Source organism: Argiope bruennichi, chromosome 10, assembly GCF_947563725.1.
Source record: "Argiope bruennichi chromosome 10, qqArgBrue1.1, whole genome shotgun sequence".
Taxonomy (NCBI): domain Eukaryota; kingdom Metazoa; phylum Arthropoda; class Arachnida; order Araneae; family Araneidae; genus Argiope; species Argiope bruennichi.
The window spans coordinates 49,446,582-49,472,187 of NC_079160.1; the positions used below are offsets into that span (position 1 = coordinate 49,446,582).

The 25,606-nt window shown below is 27.8% G+C and overlaps 1 protein-coding gene across 1 annotated transcript; it reads left to right on the top strand.

Moving 5' to 3' along the window:
* Nucleotides 1–492: 492 nt before the first annotated feature.
* On the top strand, nucleotides 493–25,396 carry LOC129989342 (eukaryotic translation initiation factor 4 gamma-like). Its single transcript, XM_056097823.1, has 2 exons — nucleotides 493–738; nucleotides 21,844–25,396. The coding sequence occupies exons 1-2, from the start codon at nucleotides 694–696 to the stop codon at nucleotides 24,136–24,138; spliced, it is 2,340 nt and encodes a 779-aa protein (XP_055953798.1). The 5' UTR covers nucleotides 493–693; the 3' UTR covers nucleotides 24,139–25,396.
* The last annotated feature ends 210 nt before the right edge of the window (nucleotides 25,397–25,606 follow it).

The following is a 25,606-nucleotide window of genomic DNA, read 5'->3' on the forward strand; positions in this document are numbered from 1 at the left end:
CTTCAGTTACAAGATAGTCATCAAACTAGATTTTTCAAACAAAAAAAAATTAGTCAATTTTCAAATTTTATTTCCCATTCTTTTCTTCATAATGATTAATCCAAAAAACAAAATCTAATGCGGAAACAATTTTGTTAAGTACCGAAGAAGTAAAAAAATCCGGTTATTTTCAAGAAAGACCATAATCGCTTCTCAGACTGGTCATCAACAGAAAGAAATGGAGTTCCGATTTTCGGACCAAATTACGATTCCAGAACCATTGAGGTGTGGGAAAAAAGGCAAAGAATTCAATAACTTTCTTTCTTGATCGAATTGCGGGTCATTGAGAAAGTGGAAAATCCGTAACCACCTCGCCCGCCAATCCGGACTCGCACCAAGTAATATCTCCTCACTTTCTTCCCAACGTTTCGCTTTTTTGATGGTTTATTTCATTCCTTCTTGTTGGCGTTCCTTTCTCTTTTGATTTTTCCGCCTCTAAAAGTGGGACTTCGCCTGTGAGGTCAGTGGCAGTGAAGTGATTGTGCCCATTTCGTTCGTTGAAGTTCTCGCAGAGGAAACCCCCACAAGCCATGTGGCGATGCAAGGACCTGCAGTGGCCATGCCAGTGAATCGCTGTAGCTTTGTGTGTTATCAAGTGTTTATGTTTTGTCTACTGCATGACAGTGCTTGAACTGGACAGTACCGGATTACGAGATGCGGCGGAAGAGTGACTACACGTGGTTTTGGAATACTGGACAGGTAATTGTCCTAACATATGTATCGCAGCAATTATAAATATTGTTTTGACACTTCAGTTTTTCGAAAAAATATACTTAAAAGCCAATTTTTATGTTAACTTGTTAATATTCGTGGATCGGATAGACAACAGGATAGGATATAATCTATCCCTATTTAATTACGCATATACTATGAAATTGATATCCATATTGTTCTACAAATGCGATATTAAAATTAACAATATCCCCCAAAATCGTAAAAACAGAAGTAGATTTAGTTTCAATTGTGTAACTCAGTGTTTTAAAAGCATGTATAATCGATTTTAATTTGGATACTTTTATAAAGGGTAAGCAACAAATAATATCGTTTTAAATAATAAAGTTTTTAAAAAAAAGAAAGTATGGGTAGTAATAGTATTCACTTCCATATTCAGAAAACCAGATCTGAAATTGAAATTAGTAATGCCTAGGAAATCCTTGCATTAATGTCCTTGGATCATCACATTGCTTAAAATCCCATATAGATATTTTAAAAGTATAAATCACACTATTTTGAAGTACAGTCTATATTTGATTGACTGCTGCAATACTACAATTAATAAAATTTGATTTATTATTAAATATATTGAATTTATTTAATATATTTTTATATAATTTTATAGTTAAAACTGATTATCTTCCACTTTGTTACCCCATGATAACCTTTTTATTTCCATTTACAATTTATTTGACTTTAAAAATCTCTTTTTCATTCCTAATATTTATTGCTATTATACATTTATTTTGAAGAATTAAATTAAGTATAAAAATCTTAACTGTAATTTGTAAATAAGAAATCTTTTTAACGGCATATGCTATCACTTAATCAAAAATTCTCTAAAATATAATTTTGAGTTAACAGAAAGAGGCTATCATCTTATGGAAAGATATTTTTTCAGTTTAAATTGTCGCTTCTGTTTTACGTACGTATGAATTCTTTTGATGGAAGTTTTGTCTTCATTTATTTCTTAGGAAATGAAATTAATGTTTATACATCAGACTGCATTTGATTGTGAAATTACAAAAAATATAATTCTTTTATTATTTATTTGATTCTAAATAGAAATAACCTTTCTTATCAAAGAATTTATTGTTAAATCGATTTTATTAAATATATAGACAGTTTAATGTAAAATTCTATCGAGAAAAAATAGTTTAGAAAATGTTTAAGAATGGCAGAAAATTATGTTTTAATGGAGTATTTTGAAAAATTTGTTATTCAAACAACTAGGGCATTAAACTTTTCTTAGAGAAAAGCAATAAGAAATTTTTTTTATTGTTTTTCTCAATATAGCATAATAATCAGGAAATATATGAGAATTAAATATCAGAAATTGATGTAAAGAAATTTAATTGGATTGAAAAGATTTAATTAAATATTTTCAAGTTTAAATTATTCTACTTAGAAGAATTAAGAGTTTTTTTTTTCTTAAAATCTCTTCTAATTTTTAAGTTGCTTAAGTTACGGAATAAAGTATAATTCAAATATTTTTCTACAACATTTTTTACATTATATATCAAATAATTTTTTAAGTCATGATTATTTTTCATGCAGTTGAACTTAAAGTGAGTATTTCTTCAAATATACTTCACTTAAAAGAGAAAGTTAAATAAATTTGTGAAATTGTTAGAGGACTTTAATGACAATACGACTATTTTAATCTCTTTAATTATTCATCTAATGTGAATGAAAACTAGTTTTATGCAATTCGGTTCCTTCAGTGTTTATCATATCGTTGCAGGTCGACGATACACATGAAAAAAAGTAAATGATAACAAAAAAAAAAATGTTAAGTTTTTATATTTATAGATGAAAATTTCTTATTGCTCTGAAAATTCAATTTACAATATTAAAAGTTAAACTTTAATAATTTGTTTTTGTTAATAAAATATTTATTTCAAGAAGCTTAACATAGACGTTATGATCGTGATGTGTAGACAAATAAAGTGGGAAACTAATTAATTATAAATCAGAAATCATTTATTGCTTATCTTAGTAGATAAAACGAAAAAAAATATTATATTTCGAAGTAATGCAAACAAAATATTGCTAAAATTTTAACGAAAAGGGGAAATAATTTTTTTACGAATAAGAAAAATACATGCAAAGTGTAATATTACGCGCTTCACTATTTAAAATGTTATTGAATGTTCCGGAATTTTTCTGAGCTTAAACATTATACATTTTTGTATCCGTCAGGTTTAATATAAACGAATACTACATCTTTCAAAAATCAAACTTTAATCTTTCATCAACGAGTTAATATTAATACGATTCAATAATATTAATTTACAGCTAAATAACGAAAAGGGCCTTCTGTACCAAAATCCATGTTATTAAATTATTTTAAAATATAAGAACAAAAAATATCCATTTGTCAACTTTATAATGTGATTCAGAAATAAAAAAAAAAGAATGTTGTTGCGATAGTTCTATTCATAGATGTCTTTCTTATCAATACAATCTGCAGAGAAATCGAAAGTCCTAGTTTCACTTTTGTTTCATATTTTGTATCCAATAACCTCTTCAAATCCCATAAAAAGCAGATACTTTTTTTTATATGTCCTTCACCTTGTCTTTCCATATTATGAACTCAAACAAACGTCTATTGTTTGGTGCCTGTCATTATCTTTTCGTGAAGCCTTTATCTATTCATAAAGTAGTTCAGAAGAAATTCAGGTGTAATTGAAAGGAAGCGTAGTTCCATTCATAATTCTCTTTATTCATGTGCTAATTATATCATCATGAATTATAATGAATGAAGCGAGATAACAAGTTATAAATATTAATAACTGATATTTTTCTATACTATTCTTCATTAATATGTATTTAGATTGCTTAAATATGAGTGTTAAATGAATTGAAAGGAAGAATAGCTTCGGTATTTTTACACGATTTGAATAAAATTTCATATAATTTAAGTGAAATTTCATAATATTTCCTTTTTTGTATTAGTGCGATATTCAATGAGTTTAGTTTAGATTTAGTTATATTAATGCCCCGTTTTAAAGCAACACTAGTACTATTTTGGGACGGACCTCGTAATTTTGAGCTGCGGTCAGACGACGAGGACAATACCTGTGCTGACAGCCCCATCTCCAAACATGCTCACCAGCGGGGCGATCTTCAGTGAAGATATGACCATAAAATGTAATTTTAAATCAAAGAAGCTTCTCTTTTTAAAGCTTGCAAACCCTAAATCAGCTTAATTTCTTGCCTTTGGACTAGTAATAATTGCAAAAAAAATTGATATAGAATTAAGGAACGGAGTAATTCGTATAGGATAATATATTTCAATAGAATTAATGTGAAAAAATAGAAAAAATAATAATAGTTATGAGTTCCCAAAAATATTGCAACATGTGCTCAAAGTAGCGCGTTTTTTAAATTTTATATTAGAGGCATTTTGGGATAAATGTTAATAGTTCAAATTTAAAACTGAAGATAAAATTAACGTGAAATTTCTGTTATTGATAAAGAGGTTTAATAAATATTTTTGAAATTTGAAAAACGTAAAGCTTTAAAATTAACCTCAAAATTTGTTGTTGTGACTTATGCACTTTACAAGCCCGCTGAAAGTTATTTGTCAACGACTTAAGCCGAGTGAGCGTTTCGTTTTTTCAGTAGCGCCGACTAGGGCCAAGAGTACGACTTAGCTACTTCATGCGTCACATTCGTTTGCACAACCCCCTTTTTAAAGGAGGTTACATTCACACATCTCACAGATAGAACACAGAAGAAGAAGAACAACCATGCCCGAACCGGGACGCCGGGATCATGGGGAAGACGTGCTACCCCTATGCCAGGAAGTCGGCATCTTATAGTCTACTTCTATATAAATATTACTTAAGTAACGATTTATCTCGCTTCTGTGCAAAATCCAAGATGGATTCTTAAAATATTTATTATGTTTACTTAGTTGAGATGTCTAATTACTATTAAAAAAGGAAATGCTAAATTTAAACTAATTTCTAAAAAGTCATTCTTTATCGTAAAATATATTTAACATAATTTAAACATAAGCACAAGTTTGATGACAAATGTAGTCACTAAAAATATCCATTTGGTTGAACGCGCTTCTTATCCTATTTTAATTGAATTCTGTTTTCAAAACGAAATAACTTGTTTTGAATCATTGAGTATAATTCGTAAATGTAACCTAAATTACATGATTTAAAAACTTCCACGACTTTTATGAAAAGCAATTTAAAGAAATCAAATTTCATAATTTCAGTGTATTTTTCGAAAATAATGGCCAAATTTGTTCGGAAGAATTTAATGTTTAAGCGATTTTTGTTTTCTGCGTCATTAATAGGAGGAAAAGAAGTCGTGTAATTCAGTAATTTACATTTATTTCTAGGAGATCATTACTTCCTTAAACTACGACCAATTTCATAATAATAAGACCGACATCAATTTCGATTTTAGTGCTCGAACAAATTATACATTCAACACTGTCACATAAGGAGAGCAAGAAATATTGAAAGATCTTGGATAGAAAAATTTTACTTTTGACTGTTTAAGAAAGTATCAACATTTTTTTCCTTTTAAATTATTTCAAGAAATTACATTATCATACGTTTACTCTTAAATTTATACTTCTTACTTTAATTGCGAAAACAAAAAATAGAGGTGATTAGGAAATTGCTGATATTCTACTTTCTCTCTCAATTTTCTAAATATTGAAAATTATAGATCTTCGAAACTTGTTAGTATCATATTTAAATTACTTTTATATATGTTTCAAAGATTAAATGAAAAGCGATTGGCAAAATTGTAATGTCTTGTTGATCACTTTAAAAGTTCATTTGTTAGTAAAGGAAACTAAGTTCGAAGTAATAACATAAGCCTAAATGAATCATTTTTTAAAAAAAATCGAGATACCAACAAAGTAAAAAACTTTTGAAATTATATAGTGAAGCATAAATTTTATTGGCAAAATTAAAATGTCTTGTTGATCATGCTAAAAGTTCATTTGTTAGCAAAGGAAACTTATCCTGCAATAATGCCCCCTTACCCTCTAGTTATAACGCAAATATAAATTTATCATTTTTTTTAAAATTCGAGGTACTAAAAAAGTAAGTAATTTTGTGAAATTATATAGTGAAACATAAATTTAAAAAAAAGGCGCATTTTTCATTTTTTAAATAAAATTTCTTAAAATAATGTAATTATACATGCTAAATCATAAAATATTTGAGACTAGTTGATAGGGTTGGAAACAACTTTGATGTGTTTTTCTGTTGAAGTTTCAACTGTACAATTAACTGTCAGGAAAACTTTCATTAAAATCCAGCATATAATTCAGTATTTTTTAGGAAATTTTAAATATTCGTCATATGCAAAACTGTAAAAATCTAGTTAGAACTCGAAGAAATCCAAATGCGAATGCAAACAAAACCTTTTTATTAACTTATTTCTAGTGTAAAAGATTATTTTATGTACACTATTATAAATAAAATATTTCTATCGTCCTCAAAGTTATTTTTAATTAAAATTCGGAAGTCTTACACTAAAGATATTTCAAATCTCATAATTTCTCAAAATATTATGAGAATTTTTTGACAAATTATGAAACAAAATATTTTTAGGAAATTAAAAAATAATTGGAAAATGGCAGAAATGTTACTTTTTTCAATAAATTATTTTTGAAGAACAGCTCAAAATTTTGCTTATATTAGTTTAATTATGGCAACTTATATTTGTTTTCTAGATATGAAATATGAGTGCAAACATGAAATAAAATTTTGCATTTATTTTATTATAGAGAGAAATGTTTGTCCAGGTATTATTTCGGAGTTTTAATAATTTGGCAACATTTATAAAAACAGCAGCTAAAATTTAAATATACGATTTTTTTTTTTCTTGTATGCTCTCTAGATTGAGATAGGTCTCGGCTTATCCTTGTGAACATATTTCTTTTCTGCCTGCTTTTTTTAATACAGAAAATGTTGAAGATGATTTAAGCAACTAGTTCTAAATATTGTATATGATAATACTTAAGATTTAATTTGTTTGTTTTAAACCATTTTAAGAAATTTTTTCTGAATTAGATAACTTCAACCAAAAATTCACTCGTGAAAATGGATTTGATACTGTCACAATGTGTATGAATATGAATATATTCAATAACTAAAACGTAAAAAAAAATTCTTGTCAAATATACTTTAAAATGTTTCGAAATCTATTAAAATTAGAAAATGTGTACAAAAATAGAATAAATATCACTGGAAAACTTATTTTTTTTTCTATGAAGGATTGTCTGGTCTTATATGTAGTAGTAGTAGTAGAAGAATATACTGCAAAATTATTTAGGAAAAACTTTAATTAAAAATTTTTTTCTTTTAGTAAGCTCCTAAACCCAAGATATAACTGTCAAATTTGATAACTCTGGGTTTAACATTCTACCTATAGAATGTTTTGAAAGATTTTTTTTCTTTTCATAATGCATGTACTTCCCGGATTTCGCATTTTACAATTTACGAATAATATGCTAGACTATAAACACTATGAAGTAAAAAAAAATGGTTAATAGGGATTGAATTATCTTATTATAATTTTTATTTGTCCCTTTATTTATTTTATTAAATTAGCAACAATTTTTTAAAAATATAAAAGGCTTGCTATTAGCATCTTCCCTAATTTTAGTCGAAGGAATATGACGGCTACATTTTCGGCGTCACATAAATGTGAATATCTTTCCTTTATGAAGATATATATCTAGAGTATTCCAAATCTATTTAAAAAGGGGAATTTCCGTGGTATCTGATTCCGTATCATAATTCAAACATCAGTCCTAAATTTATCAAGTCCCTTTCTTCTAGTAATCATTAAAATAATTTTCTCAATTAAATCAAAAATCGTAAACGAGACAATTTAAATATATATAGAAAAACTAGGCAGTTTTTCAGCCTCCAGAGACCGCTTCGACAGTTAAACCCTCCAACTGCATTTCAAAAATTTTAGTATCAGGCATATCAGAAATTTTAACCTAATTACCGTTATGCTGACATACTTTCTGTAAATTTTGTAATACAAACAGCAATCAAAATGGCCTACAAAGCAATTGCTAAAACATTTGGCACGTAATTGCTTTTTTGGTAATAGTTTTTCTTTAAAAAATATTTTAAAAACTTTAAATGACCTTTTTGTTAATTAACAAGCAATCAATATTTTATCGTTTCTTCTCAATAGCTTTAAATATTATTAATGAATTAAAATCATTTTTAAATTACTGTAAATTTTAAAAAATAGTTGTTATTGATACCAATTTAATTTTTATTTAATTTTCTGATTTTTTTTAAAATTTTACTAAAAAGTCCTACTTAAAACAATACTTTTTAATGTGGGTAGTGTAAAACAAATTCTTTATGTTTCATTAAATCTTTCAATCTCATGTGTTTTTCAATGTTAATATAGTGATTCGAATTTTTTTTCTTTGGGCTTTAATTGCAAAATAGAATTTTCAGTTTTTTCTTCTTTAATTAGCTGAGTTTTTAGACGAACATCCTTTCTGTTAATTCTGTGATGTAAAAAATCCATTCGAATAGAATACAACAGTTGACGCAATCAAATAAGTCAATATAAACCTTAAACTTTACCATACTACTAAGTTTCGGTCTAGAGATAGGAATTTTAATTTTTTATGACTCTTAAATAAAAAAAGTTAATGTTCGTTTCCTTTACTTTGAATAAAAAAGAAAGTATAAACAATTTCCAGATTGGGAAAATGTAGGTTATTTATGAAGATAATAACAGAGTATCATTGGTGTATTTTTAAAAGAACATTTCACTTCTGATCTAATTACCTGCTATTTATAAGAAAAATTATCTTCTTTAATATTATCACAATCCTAACAACTCCTGAGTAAAATGGAAATTGAAAAAGAGAACGATTCGTCAGAGCGCAATGGGATATTTGAAGGCCTGTGAACATATTTATACAATAGTTTTTCTCAGCTTCGTGTATATTTACTGGGTTGATTTACTTTTCTAGTCAAGCCTACATTAGAGTAATTCCCAAATTCATTTATTTGCTTAACACATTTGCCTACCCTCCTCACATACATTCAACGGATGTTCTAAGAGGTAATCATATTTTGTGGATAAGTCAATGGAAATTTCTACGTATATTTCAAACTTTAATAAGTAAGCATAACTATGACTGAAGATAATGTTAAAGTCATTAAGTAAAAAATTTAAAATTTGAAAATATTAAAAAAATATTTTTACAAAAGGAGTTTTTCCTTTTCGGAAATAATTTATAGATTCTCAAATTTTATTGTAATTAAATCGCCAGCGAATTAACATAAGCACCACGTTTAAGTTGCATTTTGTTATATTAAAATCTTTGAATCGGGATCTACCGCTTGCATATCGCCACGTCTTACCTACGATGTCCGATTTAGCGCCCACCAAGTCTATATATGCGACGAATCTTTGAAGGAATTGTATTTCGAACTTGAAACCCTCCAGTCCTGTAGCTCACACTTTACAATCAAATGATCATGATTTCCATAATTATGAGGATGATGTTGACTAACAATATGTGAGATTTTAAATGTCTTTTATTTGTCTTATAAATCACTTCACACTATTAGCCTTTAAATATATTTGTGACTCAATAATTCAGCCGTTATCATCGAAAAAAATAACTTCTTTAATAATCGTTAAAAATCAATAATCTGAAATTAGGCCTGAAATTACTAAAATTTTGAAATTAAATGCTTATTGTAGATTTATTTACAATCCATCTATATTTGCCTAAAGCTTATAAAATGAAGTCAGAATTTTTGAATCTCTGATCCACCAACTCTTAACGTTGTTTAGTAGAATTATTATGGATCCATGTCATCCCTATCAAATGTATGAGCAGTGTAGGAGGGGATTGGAGAACAGGTGGGTTAAATTCCCTGGGGCCCGGGATAAGGGATTATAGATTAAGTGTTAGATGTACGTAGAGGGTAGGATGGTATTTTGCCCTTGAGCATGACTTGGTTGTTGGTGCCCCCAAGCACGCATGAGTTAGATTTTGATAAGTATTATCAGCATGTTACAAGAATTTATTTAAAGGAGAAAAAAATCGAGTCTTATAGTAAAGTTAGATTTGAACAGTTCAATATAAAAAGGTCATTTATTATAACTCTTGAAGAAATTACTACTATTTTTAAAACTTTTTTTATTTATTGAAAATGGTATTTCCAGTTAAAACCCTCGGAACATTTCGAGGTTTTAAATTTGCTTGCACTATTTGCATTAATTATTTGTTTGAAAGTACCTGAATGGCTTTTTACAAATCACCTTTTTCATTATTACGATTTTTTTTATTCTTTAGATTCCATAAAATCACCATTATTTGGAAGAATAAAAAATAACCGATTTACTGAAAACTTTCTCTTCGATTTGTAATTCCAAATGTTCTTTCAAATCAAAACTTTTGACTCGTTTTTCCGCTTTAGTTGTGGACCATTGAGCAATTGGTTCAAAACGACAACTTTTACTCTCTGTTTGCTTTCGAATTCTCTTTAAATGTGCAATCAGCAAACATTTGACGACATATCTTTGCTCTAACAACTACTTTTTATGAATAATTCTTAATGCGAAACAAATGATTGAATAAATTTCCGTCGCGTATGTTTCAATAGTATAAACATCCGCAACTGCGATATTGATAGAATAAATTTCCGTCGAGTATATTTCAATAATATAAATATTCACAACTGTAATATTGATAGGATAAAATTCTGTCGAGTATATTTCAATAATATAAATACTCACAACTGTAATATTGATAGAATAAAATTCTGTCAAGTATATTTCAATAATATCAACATCTGCAACTGTGATATTTATAGAATAAATTACCGTCGAATATATTTAAATAATATCAAAATCCACAATTATAATATTGATAGAATAAAATTCTGTCAAATATATTTCAATTATATTAACATCCACAACTGTGGTATTTATAGAATAAATTTCCGTAGAATATATTTCAATAATATAAACATCCGCAAATGTGACATCAGCGACTATTTTTAAAAAACAATAGTCAGAAAAAAAATCTTAAATTTCCACAAATCATATATTTAGAATCAACAAAATTATAAAAATCTAGTTTACAAAAAATATCAAAGCTCTGATGTCGTTTCAAGAAAAAATCTTGAAATTTGCTAAATCTTTTCCTTTATACTGAGAAGATATAAATAAATTTTTCTGAACATTATGTGAAAAAATTGTTGTTTGCAATATGATCATATTATCCAGAAGAAAACAACCGAATGTTTAAAATTAAATATGTTATCTTAAATTCTATTTGTGTCCAATCTTTCTCGTTAAAGTCAGTGAATGTTGAACGAAAAATGATCCAAACTAATTCAGATTTGAAATCTATTGCGCGCTGTGATATTCCAAACAATAATTCTTATTGCTTTCTTGAAGAATAATTCTTTTGATGCTTTTAATTAATGATTTTTTTAAAATTTATATAATATTTGAAAATTCAGTTCTTGATTTTAATGATTAATATGTTAAATATTGTGATTGCTCAATATTTTTTAAACACTATCAGATTTATTAAACCTCCTTTTCCGTTTATATAGCTTTATTTAAGTTCTTGGACATTATTATAGTAAGTTTAATCAAAATTCTATAGAGTTTTTTGAGAAAATTTATATTTGAATATTATTTTAGAAAAAATATTAACTAATTTTTTTCATATTGTAACTAAAAACTTCTCAGAGTTTTTTGCCTCAACCTTTTAAAAATACTATTTTTTATGCTTTTAAAAAGCAAACATTTAATCAAAACTTTTCTGATTTTCTCGTGTACTAAATATTTAAAAAAAAAAAAAATTTCATCTCCAAAAAATTCGGTTTTGTGATTTTGATGAATCTTTTTATAAAATCATCCTAAATGAGAAGGAAAACCATTCTTTTAATAGTATTGTGTCAATTTGTTTGTGAATGCAAGAATTTAAAAACTCAACGAATTAGATTGAAAATGTTTCTCATGTGATTTTTTTATAACAAAATTATGGATTTCTAAAATGTATTCATTTCTAATATTCAGCAAAATTATGGTAATTTTTAACTCGATCCATTCAAAATGTGTCTATCTGACTATGCATTTACATTGTATACAAGAAGCAAGATAGACAAAATTTTGCTTATGATTTTATTCCTAGAATTGTAGACCTATATCAGATTTTGGACCAAAATGTTATCCAAATGGATCAAAATCTATCTGTTGGTCCATTAATTCGTGCGTATATAAATATGATAACTCAAAAATCCAATAAACCAGTTGAATGAAACTCGATATAACATTTTACTACTAGAATCACACATACCTATTAGATTTTGAATTCAGACGTTTGGATATTGGCTGTCTCTTGGTCTGTCTGTCTATTTAAATGAGAGCACGATAGTTCAAAAAACTAAAAAGATAGCGATCAATTTAAATATGGGAACTTCACAACAGCATGCCTTTTGTAGTGCCTCCTTTGGCTGCATTCTAAAATGGATAATTTTTAAAATATAACCATTTAATTACAAGATTAAGGGATTTTATCATTAAAAATATAAAAACGTAATTTTTGTTTTTAAATTTTTGTAGAAAGAAAGCAAAAAAAAAAAAAAAAATCATGAGTCATTAAGCAATTATTTCTCTGAAATCAACAGGTAGAGAGAGCGCATTTGCTATTGCCACTTCTGCTTTAGCGAAAGTATGATATTTATTGATATTTTTCTGTTCGCTTTAACTGTCAATTATGTGTGTCAGCTCTTTCTGCGAGCCTTTCTTTCGTGATGCTCTGCTGAGCAACGTGTTTTTTAACTTCCGTGATGGAGGATGTCCTAAATACACTTGCTTATTTCACTTTCTCTAAACCTGTAAAACACACCTCTTCAAGAACTTCTCGCTAATTGTTCCACTTATAAGAATTTGTTTATATCCTAGCTAAAATAGGTTCATCCAGTTTATTCCTGCAATCTTCGTTAGCAATCATGTATTTCTCTACAAAATTTGGTGAATAAAATTAGTTCAGAAGAACTTCAATAAATCGTTTTATTTTGAAAATAATAAGCTACAAGAATATTTTATTCTTAAAATTTTATAAAAACATTCATTATGATCACTGAGTAGCTTATTATTTTTTTAATTCCATAAATGTTTTTTAAACCAGCAGAAATGGTCTTCCCGAAATTTTCTAGAGCATTCTCTTACAAAAGTGTTATTCCTCTCTCATTACATAAAATTGTGGACCTTATGCAATCTATGATGACTAACTGTGCTTAGATTTTTATTTTTAGAATCTCGCAAGTGAGAGTTTTGAGCTTCATAGTATAGTGAAATAAGCCGGTGCATTTCGGACATTATCTTTTTACAAATTGAAACCAATACTTCACCAGAATTACGATTTAGTCGCATATCATTTATTTAAGTTATTGAGTTTTTAAATATCACGTGCACATACGTGTGAAAGTACAGACCGACAAATAGTCAATTTTTTTATAGGAATTTTATAAAAATTATACTTTAGACACTAAATTTTTACACCAAATTTCTTTTATCTAAGTTTTTGCATTGATAAGTTATTGCACTTTTAAGTATGTGACAGTACAAATAGATGGTCAGTTCCTTATAGATGTGATTAAAAATTTGGTATAGATTTGTGTTTATGATGTTTAACCTGCGTACTGAATATCATCCATCAAGCTTTTTGCGTTTTGTAATTAGTATCTTCAATTGTCTGTAGACAGACTTAGTATGAAGGGTTTTCGTTTACAGTTTAACAGAAATCAGCAAATTTTGGGTTAAGCTTCATGGCAATTTTCATCCTCTAGCTCAAAGTATTTTGAAATACTGTATTAAGAGATAAGTATAATTTAAAAAAAAAGTGGTTTTTGGATTTGCGGGGGGGGGGGGTCTGAAACGTAGATATTCGCTAAAAGTTGTCCGAATTTCTCCACATTCAGAATGTTTTCTCTTTACGTATACGGAATATTTATATTTGCATATATACGTTTATACGTTGTATGCAAAATAATAATTTTAAAAAATCTGCAGTTTTCAGAACTTATTTGGGGCAATCTGTAATTTTTCGAGAAACTATGAGACTTTAAGTAGTTTTGCTGTAACAGACTTTCGAATTCTATTTAAATATTAAGTTTTAGACGATAGAAAGATTTTATGTATTATCTTATTTTAGAACGATAGGAAGATTTTATGTATTATATTGTTTTAGACGATAGAAAAATTTTATGTATTATATTATTGTATAAAAATAATATTTTCCCATTGATAATAAGTTACTTTTTAGTTACCTTAAAAAGCGTATATTTATGAAAGCATTAGAATTCCCTCGAATAGATTTTTTACTTTTTCTTATATGACGCATATTTAAAAATTTTCTCAAAAATATTGAAGTTTAGCAAGGTTTTAATGAAGGTTTTCTATTACTTTTTGAAGGTTTAATGGTTTTTTTGACAATTAATAAAAGAAATGAAATTTTTTTAGTAAAGAACATCAAGATGGATTCAAATCTAGCAATGTAATTACATCAGCTAGTGTCAAATACTTTATGATTTAACATACATGCATATATATTTTTGAGAAATTTTAAAAGCGAAATAAAAAAACATGCAAATTTCTTTATATTTATAACATTATAAATTAGAAAATAAAAATATATATGAAAAGTGGAAATGATTTACTCTCGGTTCCCTCATATATATTTGTATGTATGTGTTTAATTTCGTAGTATAGTTAAAAGAATAATCTATGTATTTTAATACTCTTTTTGCTTGATCAGTTGGATCCCAAATATCATTCATGTCTGTTGCTTTTGTATCAACACACTCAATAAATTTCATCCATCTAGCTTGCTGTAATGCTGAGTTGACGTGTTCAAACATATCGACTCTTTTAGGCATATATCTACAATTTTGATCTGAAGATTATATAATGAAATTCATGCATCTACTAGTTGCGTTTTAAGTTATCGTGTTATTACGCACAATTCAGGCAAAAAGGCGACATAAAATAAACGAATAACGAATATAATATAAAAGAATAACATAAACCAAGAACATAATATAAACGAATTTTGCCCGAAATGTAATCACACAGGAATAATTTTAGAGTAGACACATACAAAATTTCATTCGTTTAGGTAGATTCCTTTTTAGTAAAAATGATCGTTGAAAGACGTGTATAAATTCCAAAATATTTTTTGGAGAGTTGGTGGGATTTAATTTAGTTTAGTTATATTTTTGCTTCGTTTCGAAATAACACAAAGGCTACTTTGGGACGGAGCTCGTGATTTTGAATCATGGTCAGATGTCGACGACTACACTTGAACTTGTACTTCCCACACCAAATTTCTATTTCTTACTGATTGGAGGTAGCGCCAGATACATTTTCACAACATTTCATCGATTCATTTCGCCTCCCTATTTAGGAGTAAAGAATTATTCTAAAAAGTAGAGATTCCTCACTATTTCGATGCCAGTATTTAAAAAAGAAAATAATTTCTTAATCTATGTTTCATATAATAGAAGATTAATTACTAATATAACAAGTTCTATTTATAATTTTTTAAGTGACCCCCATGGCAAAAATCTAATATTCAACTTACCTGGACTGTATTATGTTTCCATATAATTTTCTGTATTCTGAAATGGAGAAATGTTTCGAAAATCCTATTCGAGCTATTATTTTGACATATACCATGTGAAAATAAATTGACGACGTTGCGTTTTTTCTCAAAATTCTTAGAAAATTTAAAACATTTAGACATAAGCATTTATTGAATACTATCAATTAATTTGAAATCATTAAATTTTACAAAAGCATGCTGAAATATGTGACTTAAAAATTCGGTTGTAAAATATCTCATTATAAAGATTTATTATCTAATTTTAACATTTGAAATTCGAAAACAATATTTTTTGAGTTTAATTTCCTATTCAGAAGCGAATGTGGTATTTCACCAAGATGCTTTTTTGTAGATTAGAATTAGCTAATTTACGAAAATTTGATTTCGATATTAAGATGGCTACGTGTAATTTTTAATAATTATCAAAAACTTCTGTTTTCTTTTATTAATTTAGAAATACTGGATTTAATTTGCTCAAAAGCGCACTTTTTTTCCCCTCTTTAATAAAAATTTCTTGGATCACTTATTTCCAGCTTGAAGCAAAAATGACTAGGAAAAAAATATATAAAATTAAAACCTTAACTTTTAGTGTTTGAAACGTATAAATATCATAAAATTACTGATCATTCTAAATTAAACAAAGTTTTTAAATCAAAAAGAGTCTTTAATTAAAAAAAATATTAGGGAAAATTTAAACGGAAAAATTAATATTGTTTGAAGACAAATTCTTTTTCTTTATTCAAGAAATAAGTAGAATCTATATTCATACGCTCCAGTACTAAGAACAAGTGCAAAATACGTAGAATGCAATTTCACTTTCTTTTATTATTTTTTTCAATAAATCTTTGAATGACTCAAATTTCAAATAGGCAAATGCAAAAGAATTTCGCATTAAAACCTTTTATTTTCCTTTTTATGAAATATTATATTTATTATTTAATTAATAAAAATATATTTATCAATTAATAAAGAATTTATAGTAAAGCAGGGAATCATATTGCGACGTAAAATTGTTAAGTATAGTTTTGATTTATTTTTAAAACTATTGTACAATTATTCTTATAAAAAGAAGATAATATAAAAGAAATATAATCGCATAATTGAAAAACTAAGCAAATCTTAAATCTTTTGTAATATTTATAAAAGAATTTTTCTTTTCAATTTACAAATAGCTAGTTTAAAACTTCAAAAAAGTTTATTACTCACCTTAACTGATGTTTAAAACTCTTAAAAATATGGATAAAAAAAATTCAGACCTAGATTCAGGTAATTATACTTCTCATTATTTTACTACAGATTGAAGAATTAAAATCAAAAGAAAATTCTTGAAGTCGAATGCTTGCTGATTGGAAATTATTTGCTTTTTTTATTGTTATGAATTCGTTTGCAATATTAGCGATTTAAGAACTGTTTTAATTTTCTTGTTGCCAAACGGATGGAAGAAAAAACAAAATAAAAATCTATACATAGAAATAATTAAAACTAGAAATAAATTACTTATAGTTATGAATCTATAGTGAGAAAGTATTTATTCGTTCATTAAATCGTTGTTCCAATAATTCTTTCACTTGGGATGTCAAACACTTCAATAATTTTCGATAATAAGATTTCCGTTTGCGGAAATAATTTAATCGTCTGCTGAAATAATTTAGACCGTTGTTTGCTGAAGTAATTTAGAATACACATTTAACTGCAATGAAAAAAAAAAAGATTTAAAAATGGAATGAATAATGGTTGTGTTTCTGTTTAAAATAGTTTTCATCAATGTTTAAATGCGAATAAATTTGTATTTAGTTCTACAGAGTAATAGATATTAACTTACAATTTTTAAAACTTCTATTTCAGAAAAAGTTATAATAATCATCTGAAATTCATCTTTTAAAATTGAGAATAAAATAATTGAGAAATAATTCTTTTCATTCATAATTGCATAAACACATAGATTTCGTACTTATTGAAAATTATTATTTATGTTGTTATTATCGGCTTATAATTGCAGTTCATATTGCTGTCACTAGATGGCATTAAGAAAATTAAAATTTTTCGCGTTGTAGCACATACAAGATGAGGCAAATATTCAAGTCTGGAAAAAATGAACAAAAATTGTTTTTTTTTTTTTCGTTATAAATAAATAAATAAAATACTTCCTTGTTCTTTCACAACACGTCAAAAAAAAGTAACAAAAAATTAACGAATTTCGTTTGATAGAACTTTATTTTATCTAATGTTTTAAGGAATAATTCTTCAAAGAGTAAGATATTTGATTGCAATTTCTCAAAATTCTTTTAGAAAGATACCTCCGCTCTAATCTCATTAAAAATTTTAATAACAACCTCCACAGACAACAACAAATAATAACAAACATCAAAGCAAAATTAAATAAATAAATAATCCAAAATTTGCTAATCGCTTTAAATACGAATTAATGCCCCCATTTAACTGAGTGATATCTGATTCAAATTTAGATAAATCTGTAATGGAATGTTCTCACACAAATCCATTATACTTTGAAATCAAGAATTCATAAAATGAAATATGAATGAAGAAATATTTGCTTTACTCAAGTGAGTAAATGTTATGTTTATAAATTGCTGCAAAAGTGGTCCATAATCTATCGGCAACAAAAGGTTATTCGAAACGGTTGATTTTTGGGACATACCATCCTGTTAAAAGACAAGAACGCCATGGTACTCAATATCACGAATGAAATCGAAACTACGAATTACAAACAGATATGCATCAGTTCACTTGAGTAATCACGCTTTTGTTTTCCCATGTAGAGGACTATAATTAATTTGCATTGCTTTTGAAAGCCACAAAAGTGTCAAATAGAAAGTTTTTCTGTTATCAAATCTCTGAGTGTGATAAATTTAGTTTAAAGCAATATTTTTGTTTTCAATTTATTTCTTTTCCTGATTGTTTTTTTAGTGCCCATGATGGATTAAAAAAATGAAATGATTCCAGAAAAGTAATTCAAATTTTGAAAAAAGACTCAGTACTAAAAAACTATTTAACTTAAAAAATTTATTTCTTGTGATGATATGAGTGATGATAGCAGTGATGATATATGCCTGAAATTAAATCTAAAATTTTAGAAATAAACATAAAAAAAAAGAATAAAATGTCTCACAATCCAGAAAAAAAAATGTACTCTAAAAATGCATTTTATTTATGACAATGTAAAACACAACCAAAAAAAACCTCATCTCGAATTTGAATTTATTTGCAGACGATTTATTTGGAATCTTTAAAATTCAATTAATGAAGCTGCAGTTAATTTAAAAGATATAATAGAATTCCGATTTCCGTCAGTAAATAACAGCTCATATTGGTTTGCTAGTAATAAATAATGTAAAGCTTTGCAATTGAATTAAACATGAATGAAGAATAAAAATAAATGGGAGAATCAGTTTAAATAATAGTTAATAAAAAATGTATGAAAAGCTGTTACATCATTTTTAATAAATGACGTCATACAGACTGAGCAGTTTGTGTGTTTCCATTTTCAATGAAAGAAATTCATGCAGTTGCATATGATTTAAATTAATATCATAATTTCATTGCGATTGATTTTTAAAGATAAAAACTGAGCAGAAACAATTACAAACCAATGATCAAGAATTAGTACAATAAAATGAAAAAAATCCGATTTCAGTAGAATCTGTGAGGGTATAAAGGTTCTCTATCATAAAATGATTATGTTACAAATAAAACATCAAACAATAAATAATAAAAGTAACTAAAAATATTGTAATTGAATTAAAAATTTAAATGAAACGTTTTTGTTCGTAAACGAACGATTCAGAATTCTTGAAAACAATAACTTGAATTTATCACGATAATGTATGTTAAAATATCTAATTCCTAAAAATTAAATTTAACTAAAAATTCCTAAGTTAAGTTTCTTTTTTTAAAAAAAAAAAAATAATTTATTTTTAAACTTGATTTTCGAATTTACTTTGAATACTTCTTTTATTTTCGAAATTGAAAACAGTTTTTGTAATCTTGAGTCTAATATTCTTATCAGTGTTTAACCTTGTTCTGTCTTAGCAAATGATAAGAGTTTTTCTTTTAGATTATTTTCTGTTGAGAGATTGAATACTTTACTTTGAATAAATCTGCTAAGTAGTTATAAAACAAGGTCTTTGCATCTTTTAAGAACTTTAGAATTTATTGTTTAATTTTATGAATCAATTTAATTATAAAAAAAACATGTTTGGAGATCATAATATATTTATTTTAAAAGAACATTGTAATATTCTGTTTACATGCTGGAAAAAAATATGTTACGAATAAAAGTTATTTGATTTTTATTCTAATATATGTAATATTCTGAAAGATTAAAAATTTTTTATAGGATTAAAACTCAATAATAAAATTTAACATGTTATACGGTTTTTGATATCTCGAAAAAGTTGATATCACAATGATATAAGATGGTATAATTAAAAGTCTTTTATACATGATGTAGTCACTACTATTTATAAAAAAATTGCGTTTATATAATATTAAAATTTTACATCATTAACAAAATAAATGGTTTAAAAAATCATTTTTATAACATTCATATTCAGAACTGTTTTTTGTGACAATTCATAACAAGTAATCATCTAAAAAAATTATTTTTATTCCACTCTTAAGAAGAAATGATTTTTTAAGCATTTTAGTATAAAATATTTAAAATACCATAAAATTAAAAAATTAATAAATCGTCCGTTTTTTTAAAAAATGTTTTTACCTATTTCATTACTTGTTTCTAGTAAATTACTTTATAAGGTTGGCAATAACTTTATTTATTTAAATCCTTTTTTTTTTTCATTATTTTAAGTGGTTAATTTAATTACTATTATTTTAATTATTATAAACACCACCATTTTAATTATTTGATTATATTGAATATTTCTTTGCTGTCAATTATATCAATATATGGCTATTATATTTACATTTAAAAAATATTTCAAATGACTGATTTCTTGTGGCTAAAGCATTATTTCTCTTATAGTTAAAACTCTCTTTTGTATTGAACCTTTTTAAAACTATAATTTACGAATTTATCTATTTTTGAAAAATATTTTTGTGGGTTTTTTTTTTATCCATGTCCTTTTCAATCAGCACAATTTGAATTTTTAAAGGAAAGTTATTATCAAAACTTCCGGTAAGTTGACGTGTATTATTTTTTACGTGGAAAGACATAAAGATATAAATAGCAGCATTATCGGAGAAAAATAACTGATGGAAAAACAGTTCATTCATATCCAGTAAGTTTCGAATATTGACTAGAAGAAATGTAAAAGCGATTTTGCATATCGTCCATCAGATTCTTTATAAGAGTATTATTGGCGACAAAAATGCTTTTTGAAACTGTTGAAAACGGTTTTTGAAAAACACCATTAAAGAAAATATGCGATATATTTGCGCAGACGATTTTTGAGAAATTTTGTGATATAAAATTACTATGTAGGACAAACGATTTTGAAGAGATTAGATTGTTATCATATCAAATTTTAATTCTCGACAAGATTTTTTTTGAGAAATAAAAAACTTTTTTACATTATAAAGGCAATTAAAATGTTGTTTATGTAATGGAATTAGATGCTTGTTTGATCATAATATAATTAAAATTATATAAAATTTAAAAGATATAAGTTAATAACGATTTTATTAATAAATAATAGTTATTCTATTTTTCTATTAATTAGTAATAGTTATTATTAGCTTGTGAGATTAACAATTAATATATGACCGAATCAAAAGAGAAATGAAGAACAAAAATAAAGGAAAATTTAAGATGAATAAATAAATAAGAAATTATATGAATAAATGCTGTAATATTTTTAAAAGCATTTCTCGCTTGGAATTTTTTTAAGAGGACTTGAATTTTTGGTCTAAAACATCTAAGAATTATAATGTTCTAAATCCGTCAATAATTATTTTGTCTTTAAATTTTACACTTTTTTAAAAAGGAGCTGTGGTATACACACAACTTGTATGTATTATAGAAAATTATAAAATTTACTATATAATGTTATTAAAAAATTACCAAACCTGGGGGGGGGGGGGAATTGTACGGAAACAAAACTGGCATTAGTGAAGAACTCGTGAAAATATTTAGAATTTTAAAGCGGGGAGAAATTAATTTTTTGAGAAGTTATTGAGAAAAAAATTAAAAACTCGATTAATTATTAATTAAAAATTTAATAAGATTATTTAAATTCCTTAATTTAATGTAGGTTCATGCGTAACAGCATGCGAAAAATTCCTTACATGTAAGATGAAGACATTGAATCTTATAACATATAAAATATCGACAATTTATTGTTTTTATTTTTCTGCAATCCTATTGGATTGCTTCTCATAAATCATACAACTTTATAAAATATATAATATAAATTTTATAAAATAAAATACATATTTTTATGTTTCAGGATTTTACAAGATGCATAGTTTTTGTATGCTTCCTGCTAGTCTGCATAAGGAACTCTACAGCATATCCAGATTTTATAGATTCTATGAGTAGACAGTTCTTTGGACTTCCGGATGATAGAAATGATCAACAAAATCAACAACAGTATCAACAGAATCCTGACCCTTTCTCTCAAATGTTTGGAGCTCATAGTCAACCTGTTCCATCCAGACCTCCTCCACGTCCACAGAATCATTTTCAGCGCCGTCCGGAACATCCTCCTCAAAGACAAGGTTATTATCCTCCTCATCCAGGTGCATATAATCAGCATTACCAACTTCAACCAGCTAATCCTCATCATCCTTCTCAACCTCATCCGTCTTATAACGGTCCTCCACCAGTCTATGGACAGCAGCATGGTTTTGGTCAAGTAAAAACAGAAGGAAATGAAACAAAAACAGAAGGTTTTCCTGGTGATGGAAAGAATAGTCAGCATCCAACCGCTTCTTATCCTCCTCCTGTACACAGGAAGCAACATGTAGTTACAGAATACCATGTCCAAGATCCTCATCAAACAGCAATAGAATACCATCATCCGCCTGCAACTGCTGTAGAATACCAACAACCTCCAGTGGAGTATCATCATGTGCCAGAACATGCAATTGAATATCACCCCACTCCACAACATCCACCAGTAGAAGAACACCATGGACCAGCAATTGAAATCTTATCAAATCCTCACCATCATGAGCCTCCAGTGGAATATCACCATGTGCCTGAGCATCATCATTACCCAGAAAAGAAGCCGAAAAGATTCCATATCAGTTTTAATCAAAGCCCCGACTATAAAATTGTTGATAAGCATTTAAAGCTACCACCTGTAAAATTTCGCTTCCACATTAACCCCAAAATTATTATAACTAGCAACACCAAGGATCCCCTTGATAAGAAGCATCACCATGATGAAGAACATGATTTAGAACCTTATCCTCCTCCTGACGCCTTTTCCGATCATAATGCACCTCCTTCTTACAGTGAACATACTGTGGAGCATTATCCTTCTGAACACCATCATCCTGTTCATCATTATTCTCCAGCTGAGCATCATTATCCTCCTGCACAGCACCATTATCCAGTAGAGCATCAACATCATGATGTTTCTGGTTATTCTGGAGGTAAATTCCATCCACTTGAGCAGCATCCACCAGCATACCCTCGCCCCCAGCATCTTTATGACCTTAGTGCTGGTCACAGCCATGTAAATCCTCATCGAAGTGGTGGTCACTATGAACCAACTTTCAAAATAAAAACAAGGCCCTTAATCTTCACAGAACCTCCTCCAACGAAGCCAACAACAACTAGAAGACCAACTACAACAACAGCCAGGACCACGACTACCACTACCACTACTACTACAGCCAGGCCTCGGAGCAGAACTAGGGCAAGACTAAATGCTAGGAATCCTGGTTTCTCAGTAGCTTTCACACAGAGTGCAACAACAGCAACTACTTCTATTGAAAGGCAAGGAGATGTGAGTGAATCTACAACGCCCACTTCAACTACAAGAAGATCCATATTTGGAAGCAATTCTGAACGTGAAAGAGAAAATGGTGTGATCACAGCACGAAGAGATGAATCATCGTCAACTACAACTGCATCTACAACACCTTCTACAACGACGACTACAACTACAACAACTACAATGAAGCCCACAACTACTACAACCACTACAACGACTCCTAAACCTACAACGACTTCAACAACCACTACCACAACGACAACACCTGCGCCAACAACTGAGAAATCCACGACAACGACAACTACGACAACGCAAATGCCAACAACAACTACGACAACGCAAATGCCAACCACAACTACAACAACGCAGAGACCAACAACTACCACTACAGAAGCACCTTCCTCAAGTCGTGTAACCCCTGCGGAGGAGACCACACCAAGGACAGCTCCCACTTTGAGCGTCGACGCAAATGAAATCGATATGAGAAAAGATACAGATTCCGGCAGAAGACGTCCAGAACCGTTGAAAGAGGAATCCTTGACTACAATTGAGAGAACCGAAACATTCAATTTCGAAAATTCAGAATCTGTAAAGGTTATTGAAACCACCATGCTTATAGATGGCAAAAATCAAACTGTGAAATTTTACTATATAACCCAACCAGTCAAACTTCCTTTGGATGTATTTCAAAGAATGACTGGCCAGAAGAAAAACGGGGCTTCAGGCATAAATGTTATTAAAATCCGAGATAAAAGGTTTGTTATGGACTTGAATGATGAATCTGTTCTTGAAGTGTGAAAAAATTACTCCTGCCGGCATCAGGAGAAATTATATATTCATCCCACAATGTGATACATTTAAATTCTATTATAAAGAATGGGCCAAAAATGATTGACTCTTTTGAATAATTTCTGAGTGTTAGTGAAGAGAATATGAGCTTCTTTGTGTCATAAAGTGAAAATACTATTTGTAGATATAGTGTTTCATGCTTATCACAAATGAGACGATTCCTTTAATTTACGTACTCTTTTGAAGACTGAATTATGTTATAATTAATATGCAAACATGATATGTGTTATGTTATCAAGGTTATTTTAATAGAATGTCTGTTTATGTAATAATAACTCATGATATCAAGTAACGTAGAGGATAGAAAGCGAGTACTTACAGTACTACATACTTTTCATATCAAAAAGAATTGTGATCTGTATTTTTTGTGTAAAGTTTGATACTTACGGAATTTTACATCTTTTATATCAAGATAATGATACGTTCAATACTCTTCATATCAAAGGAGATCCATCATTGAAATCAAAATCATTGATAAACTTAGAGTGATTCAAGCATAACAAAATAGTCGAATTGATGAATCGAATCTGATGAAAATCTTATCAATATACAAAATTTGATGAAAATCAAGAAGCTACATTTTCATATGGTAATTACAAGATTAATATACAAAAAATTCATAGAAACATCTCATTACATCTGAATTTCAATTGCTCTTAAAAGTGATTTGAGTTTGTTGAACAGTTTTCACTTATCCAATCATTCGTGCGAGTCCAATCTAGTTGATTATATAATGCTCTGTTTTGAGTTCTTATCCCAACAGAGTAATACTTTTTGAAGATCTAAATCCAGAAGCATTGTAACAAACCAATCAAAGATCCTAGCACTGGTGCGTCAAACCTTTTGATTGGTTGGCATTGCCTAACTCGTCATGTCAAGACCTAAAAATGCACGTGAAATACAATAGATGTAATATTTTAATTTAATGCAATATCTAAATTATCTAATCTACAGTGACTATTCAGTGTGATTCTGTCTTTTTTTGGAATAAATACAAGCTTTATTTTGTATTTGTTTACAAGAAAATCCAACGGATATTCATTGACTACTAAAGGATGAGTAACGCCAGCCACAGAAGTGGTTTTGTTACTTTCTTTCTGCTATTAATGTTGTGTACCAAATGAGAATATAATGATGTCTATGATTACTCTTAATATATTTAATATTTTACATTTTTAAAGCCATCGAATAAAATCTGTCGCCATTTTGTGTGTGTGAAAATTCTGAAAAGAACTCCAAAACTGTTTCGTAACATTGTAAACACATTCTCCAACCCATTCATTATTTATTCATGCTACTAATAGTTATAATTTGATCCATGAATAAAATTTTTCTTAGGTCGTTGTTCAAGAATGAATATGTGATCTGTTCTATAATAAAATATAATTAAATTAAAGAAATTTTAAGGAATTTCTAA

What these genes read in the sequence shown, in the direction of transcription:
- LOC129989342 (XM_056097823.1), top strand. Translation starts at nt 694, where the DNA reads ATGCGGCGGAAGAGTGACTACACGTGGTTTTGGAATACTGGACAG. An exon ending in GGTTTTGGAATACTGGACAG is followed by an intron (nt 739 to 21,843) that starts GTAATTGTCCTA and finishes TTTATGTTTCAG; the next exon opens with GATTTTACAAGATGCATAGT.